The 16,614-nt window shown below is 41.8% G+C and overlaps 1 protein-coding gene across 1 annotated transcript in view; it reads left to right on the top strand.

The window, feature by feature from the left end:
• GGNBP2 (gametogenetin binding protein 2) overlaps positions 1-16,614 on the top strand; it is a 45,425-nt gene that overhangs the window by 21,209 nt on the left and 7,602 nt on the right. The window contains 8 exon segments of the mRNA XM_049771564.1: positions 5,112-5,225; positions 7,931-8,054; positions 8,056-8,073; positions 8,075-8,099; positions 8,102-8,141; positions 10,094-10,230; positions 10,233-10,261; positions 12,423-12,617. Coding sequence (XP_049627521.1) covers positions 5,112-5,225; positions 7,931-8,054; positions 8,056-8,073; positions 8,075-8,099; positions 8,102-8,141; positions 10,094-10,230; positions 10,233-10,261; positions 12,423-12,617 — 682 coding nt within the window.

Raw genomic sequence — 16,614 nt, 5'->3', positions numbered from 1 at the left:
TAGGATTGAGGCCATAAATGCTAGGGGAGTTTTAAGAAATTAAAACTTCAGTTTAAGAAATTGAAGGCGAGTCTTAAGAAAGTAACTTGTATTGGGGAGAATGGGTTGTAAAACTAGACTTTAAATTATTTTTAAAAAAGTATGTCCTTATTAGAAATGACACTATTTCATAGTTATTTTCCTTCCTGATAAACATAATGCATGACTAAGTGGTACTATGTTAATATCATACTTGCAATTTTTTCCTAAATTCAGGAACAAATTTAAAATATAATTAAAATTGTGAAAGACGATGAAAAATACACTGGGTTATGTATAATTTATTACATGAAAAACATAAACTGAATTATATATACCACAGAGTTAGTATGTACTCTCAAATACACATAACTCTACTGTCGTATTAATACATACACCCCCACCCCCTCCATACCCCTTTGTCCAGATTCTGTACTTGCCTTGTCCTTGTTTTGGGTGTCATCCCTGGTCTGATCTTACTTCTAGTTCTGAGCTCAGGATCACTCCTAGTGGTACTTAGGTGACAAAATGATGTGCCAGAGATCAAACTGGGGTGGTTTGTGATTAGACAAGGGCCCTGACTGCTGTCTTATGTCTCTAGTGGTTTCTGTATTGTTTTTGAGGATTAATTTTGTGTGTGTGTTTCTCTTTTTTTTTTTTTTTGTTTTGTTTTTGTTTTGGGGCCACACCCGGCAGTGCTCAGGGGTTACTCCTAGCTGTCTGCTCAGAAATAGCTCCTGGCAGGCACGGGGGACCATATGGGACACCGGGATTTAAACCAACCACCTTTGGTCCTGGATCGGCTGCTTGCAAGGCAAACACTGCTGTGCTATCTCTCCGGGTCCGTGTTTCTCTTTTTTTAAAAACTTTATTTTATTGATTGATTGATTCTTCAGCCACACCCAGTGGTGCTCAGGGATCACTCCTGGCTCTGCATTCAGAAATTGAACTGGGTTTCTCTCGGGTCAGCCGCATGCAAGGCAAACACCCTATCACTGTGCTATCTCTATGGCTCCTGTGTGTATTTTTTCTTTTCACTTTTTTTGCCTCTGCTCTCTGCACTATACTATTACTCCAGCTTCTCGATGTTTTTTCTATCTTGTACAGAAGTATTTATTTATTTATTTATTTATTTCCAGCATTTCTCCTAGCTCTGCTCAGGGGACCCAGGCAACACTGGAGTGACTGTAGTACTCTTCATTTCTTTTTTTTTTTTTTTTTTTGGTTTTTGGGCCACACCCGGTGACACTCAGGGGTTACTCCTGGCTATGTGCTCAGACGTCGCTCCTGGCTTGGGGGACCATATGGGACGCTGGGGGATCTAACCGAGGTCTGTCCTAGGCTAGCGCTTGCAATGCAGACACCTTACCTCTAGTGCTACCATGCTGGCCCCAGTACTCTTCATTTCTGCTGGGTCTTTGTTCTGACCATCTGATTAATCAAATACAGACTTCCCCAACCTCCAGATTATTAAATTTTACACAACCTCAAGTGATTAAGGATAATTGCTTCATGCATTCATTGTATATTGAGAGAAAATTTAATACTTTTTGAATGCAAAATTCAGTTCAACTTTCTATTTAAATAATAACCTTTATTTGAATGATCTATTAATAACCAAAGCCATATTGTAACACTGCATAATAAAAAGTTTGCCCTTTTTGTTTGTGAATATTTTTTACTGAGGAACTAAAAAAAAACAATACAGGGACTGGAGCTATAGCACAGTGGGGAAGGCGTTTCCCTTGCATGCGGCCAACCCAGGTTCAATCCCTGGCATCCTGTAGGGTCCCCTAAGCCTGCCAGGAGTTATTTCTTTTTTTTATTATTATTATTTGTATCTTTATTTAAACACCGTGATTACAAACAAGACTGTAGTTGGGTTTTAATCAGAAAAAGAACACCCCTCTTCACTAGTGCAACATTCCCACCAATTCAGGAGTGATTTCTGAATGCAGACTCAGGAGTAAATCCTGAGTGCCAGTGGTATGGCCCAAAACCCCAAATTTTTTAAATAAAATAAAAAAGTAATACGTACAACCAATATTTTGCGCGTTGGTACTCATTGCCACCTTTCTTCAAGGATCAGTCATGATTCCATCTAGATTCATTTCCTCATTCTCAGTGATCTTCATTAATTAATATACTTTTGTTAACATGTAGTTATGTTTCTTAGCTTTTTAGCTTAAAACAAAAAGTATCAGGGCCGGAGAGATAGCATGAGGTAAGGCGTTTGCCTTGTATGCAGAAGGTCAGTGGTTCGAATCCCAGCATCCCATGTGCTCCCCTGAGCCTGCCAAGAGCGATTTCTGAGCATAGAGCCAGGAGTAACCCCTGACTGCTGCCAGTTGTGACCCAAAAACAGACCAACCAACCAAACAAACAAAAAGTATGCTTTCACAAACTTCACATTTCAACCTCAGCTTTATCATAGGGGAACCCAGTGTTTATAAAATGTGTGTCAAATGTGAAATAAGCTTGAATGAAGTTAGTTGATCTTAACCATGTCTAACTTAGCTTCACATATTTACATGTGTATTCACCTTTACTATGAATGTTCATCATCATCATCATGTGCTATTGTTACTGTCTTTTTCTATTCAGACTTAGTACAGGAAAATGTTGGGTTTGAGCTTATCAATAGGAACAAGGTAGCCTAGCCTTCCTTAGACTATTACTATTCTCTTATCAAGTAATGCTAGGGTACTGTTTCTGAGAATAAGTTTGAGATCTGAAAGAGAGGTCTATGTCCTAGTTACAGGCCTTTAGATAATGAAGATTTTTTTTTAGGAAATGGTCTATAACAAGGGTCTCAAACTCGCAGCCCATGGGCTGCAAACGGCCCTCCGTACAACATTTTGTGGCTCTGCCCTAGAGGAATCTTGTTTTGTTTTGTTTTGTTTTAGTTGTTTGGGTCACACCCCCCAATGTTCAAGGCTTACTACTGACTTTACACTCAAGGATCACCCTGACTTTGCCTCCTGCAGCTCCCAGGTAAATTGAGTTTGAGACCCCTGGATAAGATCACCTGGAGGAAGAGGAGAGAGTGTTGAGGATTTCAGTTTAAAACAAGAAGCCAAAAAGAAATGGAAAAATGACTAGTGGTATAATGAACTGAAAAAGAAGTGTGCTGCTGGGATGATTAGTCAGTTGTGTTTAATGCTGAGTTAAGACTCAAAGAGTCCATTGAATATAGCCCTAATGACATAATTGGTGATCTTGATGAGAACTGTGGTTGGCTGAAAGAACAGAATGAGCGAAAAAATGATGTGACATGTAGGGTTATAATTAATTAAACTGAATGGGAAGGAAATATCACATTAGGAAGAACAAGGAGGAGAAAACCTTTTTCATAAAATTTGGTTTTTGGCTTAGAATGAAGGTGTTTTGTTTAAAGATTAAGAATAAAATACTAGATTGGAAGTGTAGAAATTTTTTTACTTAAAAAATTCATTTTTGTCGTGAGGGATGGCCACTTTCTGTCAGGCTAGATGTGGTATCAGGGATCAAATTTGGATTGGCTGCAAAGCAAATACCCTACCTTTCAACTAGGGCTCTGACCTGATCGTAGAATTTTTTTTTTTAATCCAGTAAAGATTTTATTTAAGATAGAAAAAAAAATATTTTAAGTAGTGGCTTCCCCTGTGTTATATTGGCCTGGGACCAGGGGAGGACAGTAACTTCATGTGGTGTGAGCCTGATGATTCACTACTCTGACTTGGTGACAGTGCTAGGAGCCATCAGGACTACCTTTTTAGTGAACTTTAGGTGCTACTTTTTTTTTTTTAACTATAAACGTAAAAAATAGTTTTATGTAAAGAAATGTGAGAGATGAGTTACAAAAATGTGAGTTTGAGGGTGACTCAGTTTTAGGAGATTAGGATCATTCATGCATAATCACAAAAAGTAAAATGAGAGTTGAGAATAGAAGGATGATATAAAAGAGACGGTAGTAAGCAAGAGTTACTTTTTTTTTTTTTCTTTTTCCTTCAAGACCACTGACTATTTTGACTGGAGAGGGGAGTAAGGAGTTGATATTTATGTTGATATTATTTACCTTGTACGGTGGGAAAGAGATTGAGAAATACCTTTCTGGTTATATCGACTAGATTAAGTGGATTCAGAGGTTTTTCTGTCTCAAGCATCCAAGATACTGAATTTCTAGGACTAGTGAGACCTACAGAAGATCAGGCAGGAGCCAGTAGTTCAGAATCATGAAAAGTCAAGATGTTGAATGGAATACAGGTACACATTTCTCTTGGAAAGCACATCTTCAGCAAAGCAGAATGCATGACCAGCACCACATAAAACCTGTGGGGGAGGTATAGTCTGGGAATTCTTTAAAAATTATTTGTTTAGTATTTAATATTAATTTAGTCTGTATAAAGTATTTATTTTAGTATGGTATATTTAGTAAATGAACATTTTAATTTACTAGTTTGACTAATGGATAACTCCCCACTTGTAAATGTGAAGTTAGCTGGGCTACCTTTAAAACCACATTAAGTAAATCAAAGTTTGTTTGTATTTTCTGTTTGTAGAAGATGTATTTTTAAGTGAAAGTATTGTGTAATTCTTTCCCAGCTTTTTAACTTAAACATTTCCCACTAAGTTGGCTCATAAAATGCTTTAGTATATTAACCAATTGTTACCTTGATAAATGTAAATGTACCAGGTACACGTAATAGTAGAGAGGAAGTTTTTAATGTAATAAGCACATTTAGCATTTTAATATGGTTAAAGTAAATATGTAGTGCTGTGCAAATTTAACCTAATTTTAATGTATTAAGTAATTGATTATTTTGATTTAGAGCATAGAAATGATGCCTTCAGGTTATCTCAGTGTCACTAAGCTTTGTACTATACTGTACTACAGTGAAGGGAGCAGTAGCAGTGTCAGTTCAGAGAAGTTAAGTACAGATAAGAGAAGTAGTGAAGACCACAGGAAGGACAGCAAGTGTAGGATCATTTTCCATTATGGACCTTTCCAGGGAACAGCCAGGTAAAATCAAGCAATCCCTTACCCTGCTTTTTAAAAAATGTTTTATTCTTCTATAATCTTCCCTTTTGCTAATATTTCTTTCTTTCTGCAGAGGTTGTTGGATGGATGTGTGGGAACTCATGTCCCAAGAATGCAGGGATGAAGTAGTTTTAATTGACTCTAGCTGTCTTTTAGAAACACTAGAAACATATCTGCGAAAACACAGGTAAGTCTACAGATCATGAAATTCATGTTGGGCAGTGTAGGAAGGTTAGTTATTCATAGTGCTTTTGTATAATGTACCGTATTTTCCGGCATATAAGATGACCCCCTAATTTTACAGTTAAAACATAGGATTAGGCCTATATTCGCTGTAAAGACAGAACGTTCCTGTGCTGCAGCTGTATGTACCACAGTGAGCCAATCACAACAATTAAAGGTTCAAAGGTTATACTGTCATAGAATTCCTCTCTGACTGGCCCATCTGAGCAGGCTTTTGACAGTGTAGATTCGGTACAGATACAGAACATTGTCTAATTTGCAATCCTGCTTGGATTGGCTGAGTTAGAAAAGCGGTCCGAGCAGCCTTGCAGTGATTGGTGCAGAATCGAGTTGGAAATTCGTTTGATGGCAATATCCAGACGATTTTTTGTTTAGTGGCATATCGAAATGTTTTTCGGCGTATAAGACGACCCCCGATTTTCGGCTGACTTTTTTCGTTTCGTCTTATACGCTGGAAAATACGGTACTCCACTTTTCCTTTTAGTATGTGGTTCTAGGTGGAGACTTCTGTTACTGCAGGCAAGGTGACTCAGTGTTAGCTAGTAGCTAGCATCCCTCCCCCCACCCCCCCCTTTTTTTTTATGCTGCACTTGGCCAGGTTCAGGACTTAGTCCTGCTCAGGGGTCAATCCTGTTGGTGCTAATGGGATGCCAAGGATAAAACCCAGATCAGCCACTTGCAAGGCAATCACCCTACCTATTACCAACCAGCATTTTTTTATTATTATTTTTGCTTGTTAGTTTCAGGTCACCCTCTAAAAAATATACTGACTGAATCAAGTAATTAATTAACTTAATCCCCTTTGGGAACTATATAATACTGCTTGGTTTTGGTTTTTATTGTTTTGTTTTGGTTTGGTTTTGGTTTTTGGGCCATACTCGGTGACACTCAGGTATTACTCCTGGCTATGTGCTCAGAAATCGCTCCTGAGCTGGTCCAATGGCAGTGGTTTATCAGAGCTTATTAATGTTAGTATCACAAAAGTTGGCTCTGTGTGGTATGTGGCTGACCTGAGTTCGATCCCTTGCATCTCAAAATGGTTCCTTGAATATACCCAATGTATTTCTTTTTTTTTTTTTTTTTTTGGTTTTTGAGCCACACCCGGCATTGCTTAGGGGTGACTCCTGGCTGTCTGCTCAGAAATAGCTCCTGGCAGGCACGGGGGGGGGGGGGGGGGGGGGGGGGGGGGGGGGGGCATTATAGGACACCGGGATTCGAACCAACCACCTTTGGTCCTGGATTGGCTGCTTGCAAGGCAAACGCCACAGTGCTATCTTTCCGGGCCCACCCAATGTATTTCTGAGTGCAGAGCAAGGAGTAATTAAACTATCCTTGAGCCCTGCACTGCTGGGTATGACCCAAACAAAAAAATATTTCTCAATGTAGAGAAAACTGGCTATACTATCACTCTAGACAAGTAATACAACTTTTTGAAAGAAATTCTTGACACTTTGAAATCCAATAATGTTGTGTATGGAAACATTTCAATGGGATTATTATGTTACTGACCCTACCCTGATCGGTGATTGTGCCCTACTCTAGGATGTGACCTGGCATTCTGCTCCCACCCTAGGGTGGTACCTGATTCTGCTCCCACCATTGGGTGGTACCTGATCCCACCATTGGGTGGTACCTGATTCTGGGGGACAAAAGCAAGGGTCTGTGGAAGGCGAGGGGCTTTTGTCTGGAACTGATGTTGAGGCTTTTGGCTTCAGTCTTGTCCACCGAATAAAGCTGAATTTTCACAAGCCTGACTGTCTGCTAGCGCTTTTACCCCGCCGCTTTACCTCAGGACCGCTAGCTGAACAGGGGTGGCAGACTAGTGCTCCGAGCTGGAGGGGAAAGACCTCATCCTCCTTCCCTCCATCTGTCAACCCCATCAAGGGCTGACTTGCAACACAGTAAAATAAAAATATACCCTTCTTTTTTTTTTTTTTTTTTTTTTGCCCTTTCCCTCAGTGCCTAATTAGTGATGCATTGAAAACTTTTTTTTGTTTTTGTTTTTGTTTTTTGGGGCCACACCCAGTGACACTCGGATTACTCCAGGCTATGCACTCAAAAATTGCTCCTGGCTTGGGGGACCGTATGGGAAACCGGGGATCTAACTGAGCTCCTTCCTGGGTCAGTTACATGCAAGGCAAGTGCCCTACCGCTGCGCTATTGCTCTGGTCCCACAAGTGTGTCTATATATATTAATTAATTTTGGTTTGGGGGTCATCATACCTGGTGATACTCAAGTTACTCCTGGCCCCACGCTCAGAAATCACTCCTGACTTGGGGGACCATATGGGACGTCGGGGATTAAACTAAGGTCCGCCCTGGATCAGCCACTTGCGAGGCAAATGCCCTACTCCTGTGCTATCACTCCGGCCACAAGTGTATATTTTTGATCTGTCATGGGGGCATTTATTTGGGCTCCCTGGAAATGTGGGACCCACCAGCTATACACACCGGAGCAATATTAGAGAGGCCTACTACTATGCAGTACTAGGATTTGAACTCCAGGGCCCTGAGAAAGCTAAGTATGTTTGCTAGCCCTTCGAGTTTCCTGCCTTTTATTTTAAAATACTTTAGGTAAGCAGAGATTGTAATTTTCTACAGTGTTATATTATACAGTTCTTAATCTTGAGGTTTGTTTTTTTTCAACAGGTTCTGCACTGATTGCAAAAATAAAGTCCTTCGAGCATACAATATCCTTATTGGTGAACTTGACTGCAGCAAAGAGAAGGGTTACTGTGCTGCGCTTTATGAAGGCTTACGCTGCTGTCCACATTGAACGACACATACATGTTGTGTTGTGAAACAGACTTCATTGCACATCTTTGGGTCGTGCTGAGCCAGAGTTCGCAGGAGGGTATGAGTATGTAATTTGCTAGAATGGGCTATCTAGCGCTTTGCTTCATTTTATTACTGAAAAATTTATTTTCATCACTTTTGCCTTAGAGCGTACATGTATAACCTAGAGTGTAAAAAATGTTGCTTTAAGACATGCATTATTCAGTTGAGTGATAAAGGGAAAATACTCTGATAGTTGGTTCAGTTCTTTGCTTCTTGTTGCTTGAATACAATCTTATTGGGGTGGGCTTTCATTATAGATTTTGTTTGTTCTGGGGTTTCACTTGCTGGTGCACAGAACTATTCCCAGCTTGGTTCTCAGAGGTCACTTCTGGCCTTGATTTTGGGGCTCAGTGGTGCTGAGGATCAAATTTGAGGCTCCCTCATGCACAATTTGCAAACCAGTTCTTTGACTTATCTCCCTGGGTCACGTTATCTTGAAATTTATTTTTCTCCTTTTCATTCATACATTTGCATGTTTAAATTTTGTTCCTATTATTTTATTTAGCATGAGAAGTAAGGTCTCTGCGGCAGTAGATTAAGGAATGCTTTCTTACGGAATATAATTAATGAACTGTATATATTATTGAATGATATAGGAATCTACATAAATTTACCTCTAGGGGTAAGGTGTCTGCCTTGCAAGCGCTAGCCAAGGAAGGACCGCAGTTCGATCCCCCGGCGTCCCATATGGTCCACCCAAGCCAGGGGCGATTTCTGAGCACATAGCCAGGAATAACCCCTGAGCGTCAAACGGGTGTGGCCCAAAAACCAAAAAAAAAAAAAAAAAAAAAAAAAATTTACCTCTAGGGGTAGGGTTATAGGTCAAGTGATAGAGCACATGTATAATATTTGTAAATCATTGTTTCATTCTCACTGCTAGGAGTGGACTCGATTAGGGTTTTTTTTTTTTTTTTTTTTTTGGTTTTTGGGCCATGCCCCCTATACTCAGGGGTTGCTCCTGGCTTGGGGGACCTTATGGGATCTTGTGAGTTGAACCCTGCTCCTTCCCAGGTCAGCTGCATGCAAGGCAAACGCTTTACTGCTGTATTATCACTTCGGCCCTTATATATTACTTCTGACTTAATTTTCTTTTTTCTTTTTTTTTCTTTGGGGTGGGGGGTTACACCCTGCAGCGCTCAGGGGTTATTCCTAGCTCTACGCTCAGAAATTGCTCCTGGCAAGCTTGGGGGACCATATGGGGATGCCGGGATTTGAAACATGTCCTTCTGCATGCAAAGCAAATCTCACACACACACACACACACACACACACACACACACACACACACACACACACACACACACAAAACCACAATGTCCTTCTGCATGCAAAGCAAATCACACACACACACACAAAAAAAAAACACACACACACAAAACCATACACACACACACAAAACAAAACAACAGAAAGATATTTGCTATTTGGAAGGTGAAGGCAAGTGTCTTGCTTAAGTAGGAACTGGGTGACACACACTGCCATTGGGGGCACAGAACACTTAAAACTTTTGGGACCAGAGAGATAGCACAGCGGCGTTTGCCCTTGCAAGCAGCCAATCCAGGACCAAAGGTGGTTGGTTCGAATCCCGGTGTCCCATATCCCGTGCCTGCCAGGAGCTATTTCTGAGCAGACAGCCAGGAGTAACCCCTGAGCATCCGCCGGGTATGGCCCAAAAAAAAAAACTTTCATCATATTAGTTCAGTTCCTGAAGTACCTTATTATTCAGCAAAACTAGGATTGTGTTCATCATGTCTCATTGGTTTTATTACCTATACATATACTTTTATATATGCATGTAAACAGTTTTACATTCAATCTCAGTGTTTGTATACTAAAACACATACCGAGTTGAATGTTTCGCTTTTTAGTAATTTCTATGTATACAGATTTAAAGCCTAAATGTGGAAATAAGTTCATATTTTACTATAATAGTTAAGAGCATTGAAATATGACTTTATTCTCTACAGTGCGAAGAGAAAGACATGCTAAGACAATAGATATAGCTCAAGAAAAGTTCTGACCTGTATTGGGTATTCATCTTTACGAGTGACTGCATCGAATCTGGCAAAAGCTACGAGCAGAAGAACAGACATGGCAGATGCTCTTCTATCTTGTGTTGATGCTTTACGCAAGAGTTTTGAGGTACGGAAGTCGCCTTCTTTGGTCAAAGCCTTGGATAGTTAAACTTTTTGTTTGGGGCTGGGGGCCTCCTAAGTGGTGCTCAGGAAGTCTGAGGCTTCTTCTTGGCCATTCTTGCCAATCAGGTAGGGCAGTTCAATGGGCAGGCCTGAGTATATGGTGTAGGTTGGACCCTGGTGCTTGATGATACCTGAATCACTCGGCAGTGCTTGGGACCTCTGGAACTGAGGTGATTGTTTTCGATGCTCGAGGGTTGATTCTCAGGGAACCATGCTTTGCTGGGAATGAAATTGAGTAGCTACTTGCAGGGCATGCGCCTTAACCTTGTACTATTTCTCCAGCCCAAAAAGACAAAAACAAATAAATTTAGATCATTCAGCTAAATAGCGTTTTTTTTTTTTTTTTTTTTTGAGTCACACCCAGCAATGCTCGGGTTACTCCTGGCTCTATGCTCAGAAATCGCTCCTGCAGTCTCGGGACCATATGGGATGCCGGGATTCGAACCACCATCCTTCTGCGTCTAAGGCAAATGCCTTACTGCTGTGCTATCTCTCTGGCCCCTAAATATTAGTGTTCTTATTGAGGAAATCAGTTAATGTTTACATTGCTGTGTTAACATGCCTGAAATTTGAAACTAAAATATTTTTGGTTTGGAATTTAAAGTGTCTATTAGTATACCTTATCACAGCCTTCAGCAATAAATTTTTTGTTGTTTTTTTGTTTGTTGTTTGTTTTGGGCTTATACCCAATATGCACTGAGCTTACTCCCAGCTCTATGATCAGTGATCATTCCTGGTGGGCTTAGGGACATATGGGGTATCCTGGGAATCAAACCTGGGGTTGACTGGCGTTCAAGGCAAGCACACTTGTATTCTCTCTCAGCCCCAGTTTTTAAGAATTTTTAGGCCACATACTGCTGAGCTCAGGGCTTACTTCTGGCTCAGTCTGCACCAAGAGATTGCTACTCCCTGGTGGTGCTCAGGGAACAGTATATGGGTGCTGGGGATTGAAACCCAGGTTGAGCACGTGCAAGGCAAGTTTGGTATCCATTTGTGCTACTTCTCCAGTTTTCCTAGGTACTGTATTTTCTGGCGTATAAACGACTTTTTGAAACAAAAAATAGTCAGCCGAAAATCAGGGTGGGTGCTTATACGCAGAATATATCCTGAAAAATGTTTCAATATTGCCGCTAAACAAAACAAAAAATAAATCAGGCCACAGAGTTTCCAGATCTCTTTCTTGGGGGCTCCCAAACAGTACCTCAGGAGTTCTGGGGGCCACTTCTAGGAAAACCCAGCTACCTTGTTGTGGTTCAGTGCCAGGGTCCAAAGATGGGTGTTGTTTGGTTCATTAGTTGGGGGAGATTAACTGATGCCACCAGGGAATTGCCAAGAAAAGTGCCTATGATAAGGGACCAATCACTGCAAGGCTTGCTCGGACTGCCTTTCTAACTCAGCCAATCCAAGGCAGGCTTTTTGATGCATGCAAATTAGACAATGTTCTGGACCCGAATCTACACTGTAAAAAGCCTGCCTCGGATGGCCATAATCTACACTGTAAAAAGCCTGCTCAGATTGGCCAGAGTCAGAGAGGAAGTCTGTTACAGTATAACCTTTGAGCCTTTGCTTGTTGTGATTGGCTCACTGTGGTACATACAGTTGCAGCACAGGAACGTTCTGTCTGATACAGCGAATATAGGCCTAAACCTGTTTTAACTGCAAAATTAGGGGGTCGTCTTATATGCCGGAAAATACGGTAGTTTTTTTTAAGAATGACATCTTTTGGGGCCAGAGAGATAGCATGGAGGTAAAGGTATTTGCTTGCATGCAGAAGGTCGGTGTTCAAATCCCAGCATCCCATTTGATTCCCCTGAGCCTGCCAGGAGCGATTTCAGAGTGGAAAGCCAGGAGTAACCTGAGTGCTGCTGGATGTGACCCAAAAACTAAAAACAAAACAAAACAAATAATGACATCTTTTAAGGCCTTAAACATGTAAGATTGCATGTGTTGTGTGTGTTAGGGAGTGGGAAGAGGTGTGTGTGGGGGGGAGAGAGATAGAGGAGAATCTGGTAAAATCAGTTTTGGTGTGTGATATTACTTAAAATGAAAATTTTCATAGAAAATATGGACATTTTGACTTACTCTGAATTTTGTTTTTAAAATAGATGACTGTGGAGAAAGTGCAGGGTATTAGCCGATTGGAACAACTTTGTGAAGAATTTTCAGAGGAGGAACGAGTAAGAGAACTCAAGCAAGAAAAGAAACGTCAAAAACGAAAGAATAGACGAAAAAATAAATGTGCATGTGATATTCCTACTTCCCTACAAACAGAAGATGAAAAGGAAGTAAACCAAAAGAAGGTAATGTTCATTAACACTAACTCAAAAATCTATATGTGTTTTTTGTGGGAGAAATACTGTTTTCTCATATGTAAAAACTATGCATATTTATTATGCTTTTCTAGAATGTTAGTGCTTGCAATTTTGTAGGTTGATTATTTTGTACTGTGGTTGCATTCTTTTTGATCTACACTAGGCTGTGCTCAGAGATCATGCCTTACACGGCTTGAGGGCATGGATTACTGGGGATTGAACCCATGTTGGCTGGCTGTGTGCTAGGCAGGCACCCTACCCAATTACTATTTCTGTGGCCCCAATTTTTTGGTTTTTTGAACATTTTTTGAACATTCTGCATTACTGGTTTTGTTTGTTGAGCTCCAGTGACTTCTATGACAATTTACTTCCAATTTAGTGTATTCCTACTGGTATGTCAATATTGAAAAAAACGGATTCTGTGCAGGTGGCCTGAGCTGATAGAATGGGTGTGGCTTTCGGGACTTCCAGAAGTATGAACAGGCTGGGGAGACTGTCCACCTGACTGACGCAAGAAAGACCCCAGAGTTCTGAGTCCCCAAACTGGCATACTTGGAGTTTGTATGATTAATTTCTCTGCAGAGATCAGTGAAAAATCTGTGAAGTGTGAGCCAATGGCTTGGCGATTGTGAGATATGTGCAACTCAAATGATAAGTTTTTTTTTTCCCTCTGTTTTAGGAGCCACACCTGACTGTACTCGGGTTATTCCTGGCTCTGTACTCAAAAATTAATCCTGGGGAACTGGAGTGATAGCACAGAGGGTAGGGCATTTGCCTTGCATGTGCGTTACCGTGGGTTATTCTTCTCGGCCTCACCAAATGGTCTACTGAGCCTACCAGGAGTAATTTCTGAACTCAGAGAGCTAAGAGTAATGCTGAGATCCACCCAGGGAAAAAAGAAAGAGAGGGAGAGGAAAATGTTTACTGTAGGGGGCCGGAGGGATAGCATGAAGATAAGGCGTTTGCCTTGCGTGCAGAAGGACGGTGGTTCGGATCCTGTCAATCCATATGGTTCCCTGAGCCTGCCAGAGTGATTTCTGAGCATAGAGCCAGGAGTAATCCCTGAGTGCTCCTGTTGTAGGACTCAAAAACCAAAAAGAAAAAAAAAAAAGAAAAGAAAAAGCTTACTATTAACGCAGAATCTGACACTATTGATGCCCTTATAAAACTATTAAAGTTTATCTGTCTTGTATTTTCAGTGGATCTTTTACTTACATGTGATTTTGTAACATCATATATTGGTCAAGGGGCTGGAATGATAGAACAGTTGGTTGGGTGTTTGCCTTGTATGGGATCAACCCAGGATTGATCTTTGGCATCCCATATGGCACTCCAAGGTCTGCTAGGAGTGATGTCTGAGTACATAGCCAGAAGTAACCCCTGAGCGCTGCTGGGTGTGGCCCCCCAAAAACAAGCAACAACAAAAACCAAACATATTGGTCATTTGAAAGATGGTAGTTTATGGGCAGGAGCGATAGCACAACAGAAGGGCTTTTGCCTTGCTCGTGGCTGACCCGGGATGGACCCAGGTTTGATCCCCAGCATCCCATACGGACCCCAAGCCTGCCAGGAGTGATATCTGAGCACAGATCCAGGAGTAACCCCTGAGTGCTGCCTGGTGTGGCCCCCAAACAAACAAACAAGCACAAAAAAGAAAGATGCTGGTTTACTAACTCATAAATCTCAGATTCATTATGTAATATTAGTTAATCCTGTAAAATCAGCATGACATCAGAAAGGCGGGGGGAGAGAGAGAAAGAGAGAGGAGAGAGAAAGACACACACACACCAGGGGACCATATGAGATGCTGTAATTTGAAACACTGTTCTTCTGCATGCAGGGCAAATGCCCTACCTCCATGTTATCTCTCCAGCCCATCCAGGAGTTATTTCTGTTTGTTTGTTTTTTTTTTTTGGGTGGGCGGTCACACCCTGCTGTACTCAGGTTGTTACTCCTGGCTCTACGCTCAGAAATCGCCCCTGGCAGGCACAGGGGACCATATGGGATGCCGGGATTCGAACCACCTCCCTCTGCATGGAAGGCAGACACCTTACCTCCATGCTATCTCCCCGGCCCCAGAAGTTATTTTATTTTATTTTGGGGGGGGGGCACACCTGGCGTTGCTCAGGGTTTACTCCTGGCTGTCTGCTCAGAAATAGCTCCTGCCAGGCACGGGGGACCATATGGGACACTGGGATTCGAACCAACCACCTTTGGTCCTGGATCGGCTGCTTGCAAGGCAAACGCCGCTGTGCTATCTCTCCGGGCCCCCCAGAAGTTATTTTTGAGTGCAGAGCCAGGAGTACCCCTGAGTGTTTGTCCAAAGCAATGCCTTAGCATTTGTACTGATGTCTCTCTGGCCCCATTAATCTTTATTTTAAAAATTTTAAAAGTGTTTGATGGTGGTAGGAGTGTATCTATATGAGGAAAACTTTCTACCACCAAGCCACCTCCCCATTGGTTTGGTTTCCTTGAAGTAGTTAACTTTTTTTTTTTGGTTTTTGGGCCACACCTGGCGGTGCTCAGGGGTTACTACTCCTGGCTGGCTGCTTGGAAATAGCTCCTGGCAGGCACAGGGGACCATATGGGACACCGGGATTCGAACCAACCACCTTTGGTCCTGGATCGGCTGCTTGCAAGGCAAACACCGCTGTGCTATCTCTCTGGGCCCGAAGTAGTTAACTTTTAATTTTGTTTGTTTGTTTGGGGGCCACACACAGCAGTGCTCAGGGGTTACTCTTGGCTCTGCACTCAGAAATAGCTCCTGGCAGTCTTGGGGGACCATGTGGGATAGTGGGAATTGAAGCTGGGTCCATCCCAGGTTGGCTGCGTGCAGGGCAAATGCCCTACCACTATGCTATCTCTCTGGCCTCTGTGACATTTATTTATTTTATTTTTGGGGGCCACACATGCACTCAGGGGTTACTCCTGGCTATGCGCTCAGAAATCGCTCCTGGCTCGGGGGACCATATGGGATGCTGGTGATCGAACCAAGGTCTATCCTGGATCAGCCGTCTGCAAGGCAAACACCCTACCACTGTGCTATTGCTCTGGCCCATGACTTTTTAAAGGTTTCTTTTTTGGGTTTTGGGTCACACCCAGCAGTGCTCGGGGGGTTACTCCGTCTCTACACTCAGAAATTGCCCCCAGCAGGCTCAAGGAACCATATGGGATGCCAGGATTCGAACCACTGTCCTTCTGTATACACGGCAAACGCCCTACCGCTGTGCTATCTCTCTGGCTCCTATTTTTTAAAGCTTTTGGATCACTACTGGGTGGTACCCAAGGGCTACTGCTTTACTGTGTACTCAGGTGTCATTGCATTTATTTTGTGAAAATGTCTTAAATATCTAAGTGTAAGTAACAGTAGTTCTTTTTATTTAGATTTTGCAGCCATACTTGGTGCTTGATGGTGCTGAGGGTTTACCCCTGGGTCTGAACTCAGGGTTGCCAGGATGGAACCTGGGTTGAGTGGTTGCGAGGCAATCACCCTGCCTGTGGATGTATCTCTCTAGCCCTGTCTCTCATTTATATGAAATTGATATTTCAAGTAAAAGGTAGCTAGATCGCTTTGTAATTTAAATAGTTACTGGGTTAAGGCATTTGTCTTGCATGTAGCTGGCACCGATTCAATCACTAGCATCAGCTATTGGTATCCCAAGTACCACCAAAGTGACCACTGAGCACTATCGGGACCTAAAAACTGGACAAACAGAAAAGCAATTTAAATAGTGCTAGTATTGTCCTTCATGATAGACCTTGTACTTTGGTATACAGGAAAAGGACTTAATCATACTTTGTCAGACTAAAAAAGCCATCTACTCCTGCATTGATATTTAATAAAATGTTCTCTGCTTTGTGATTTGCTTGACAACTGAAGAATATAATAACTTCTTCCTATAATTTGGCTGCCAATTAAGTTTATTTGATGTGTGCTAAAAATCAGAAACTGTTCCCATCTTTGCTTTTGTACTGTCAGTTTATC

The sequence above is a fragment of the Suncus etruscus genome, chromosome 1 (genome assembly GCF_024139225.1).
Source record: "Suncus etruscus isolate mSunEtr1 chromosome 1, mSunEtr1.pri.cur, whole genome shotgun sequence".
Lineage (NCBI taxonomy): Eukaryota > Metazoa > Chordata > Mammalia > Eulipotyphla > Soricidae > Suncus > Suncus etruscus.
The sequence above is the reverse complement of the archived record's forward strand: the minus strand, read 5'-3'. Positions and strand labels throughout refer to the sequence as shown.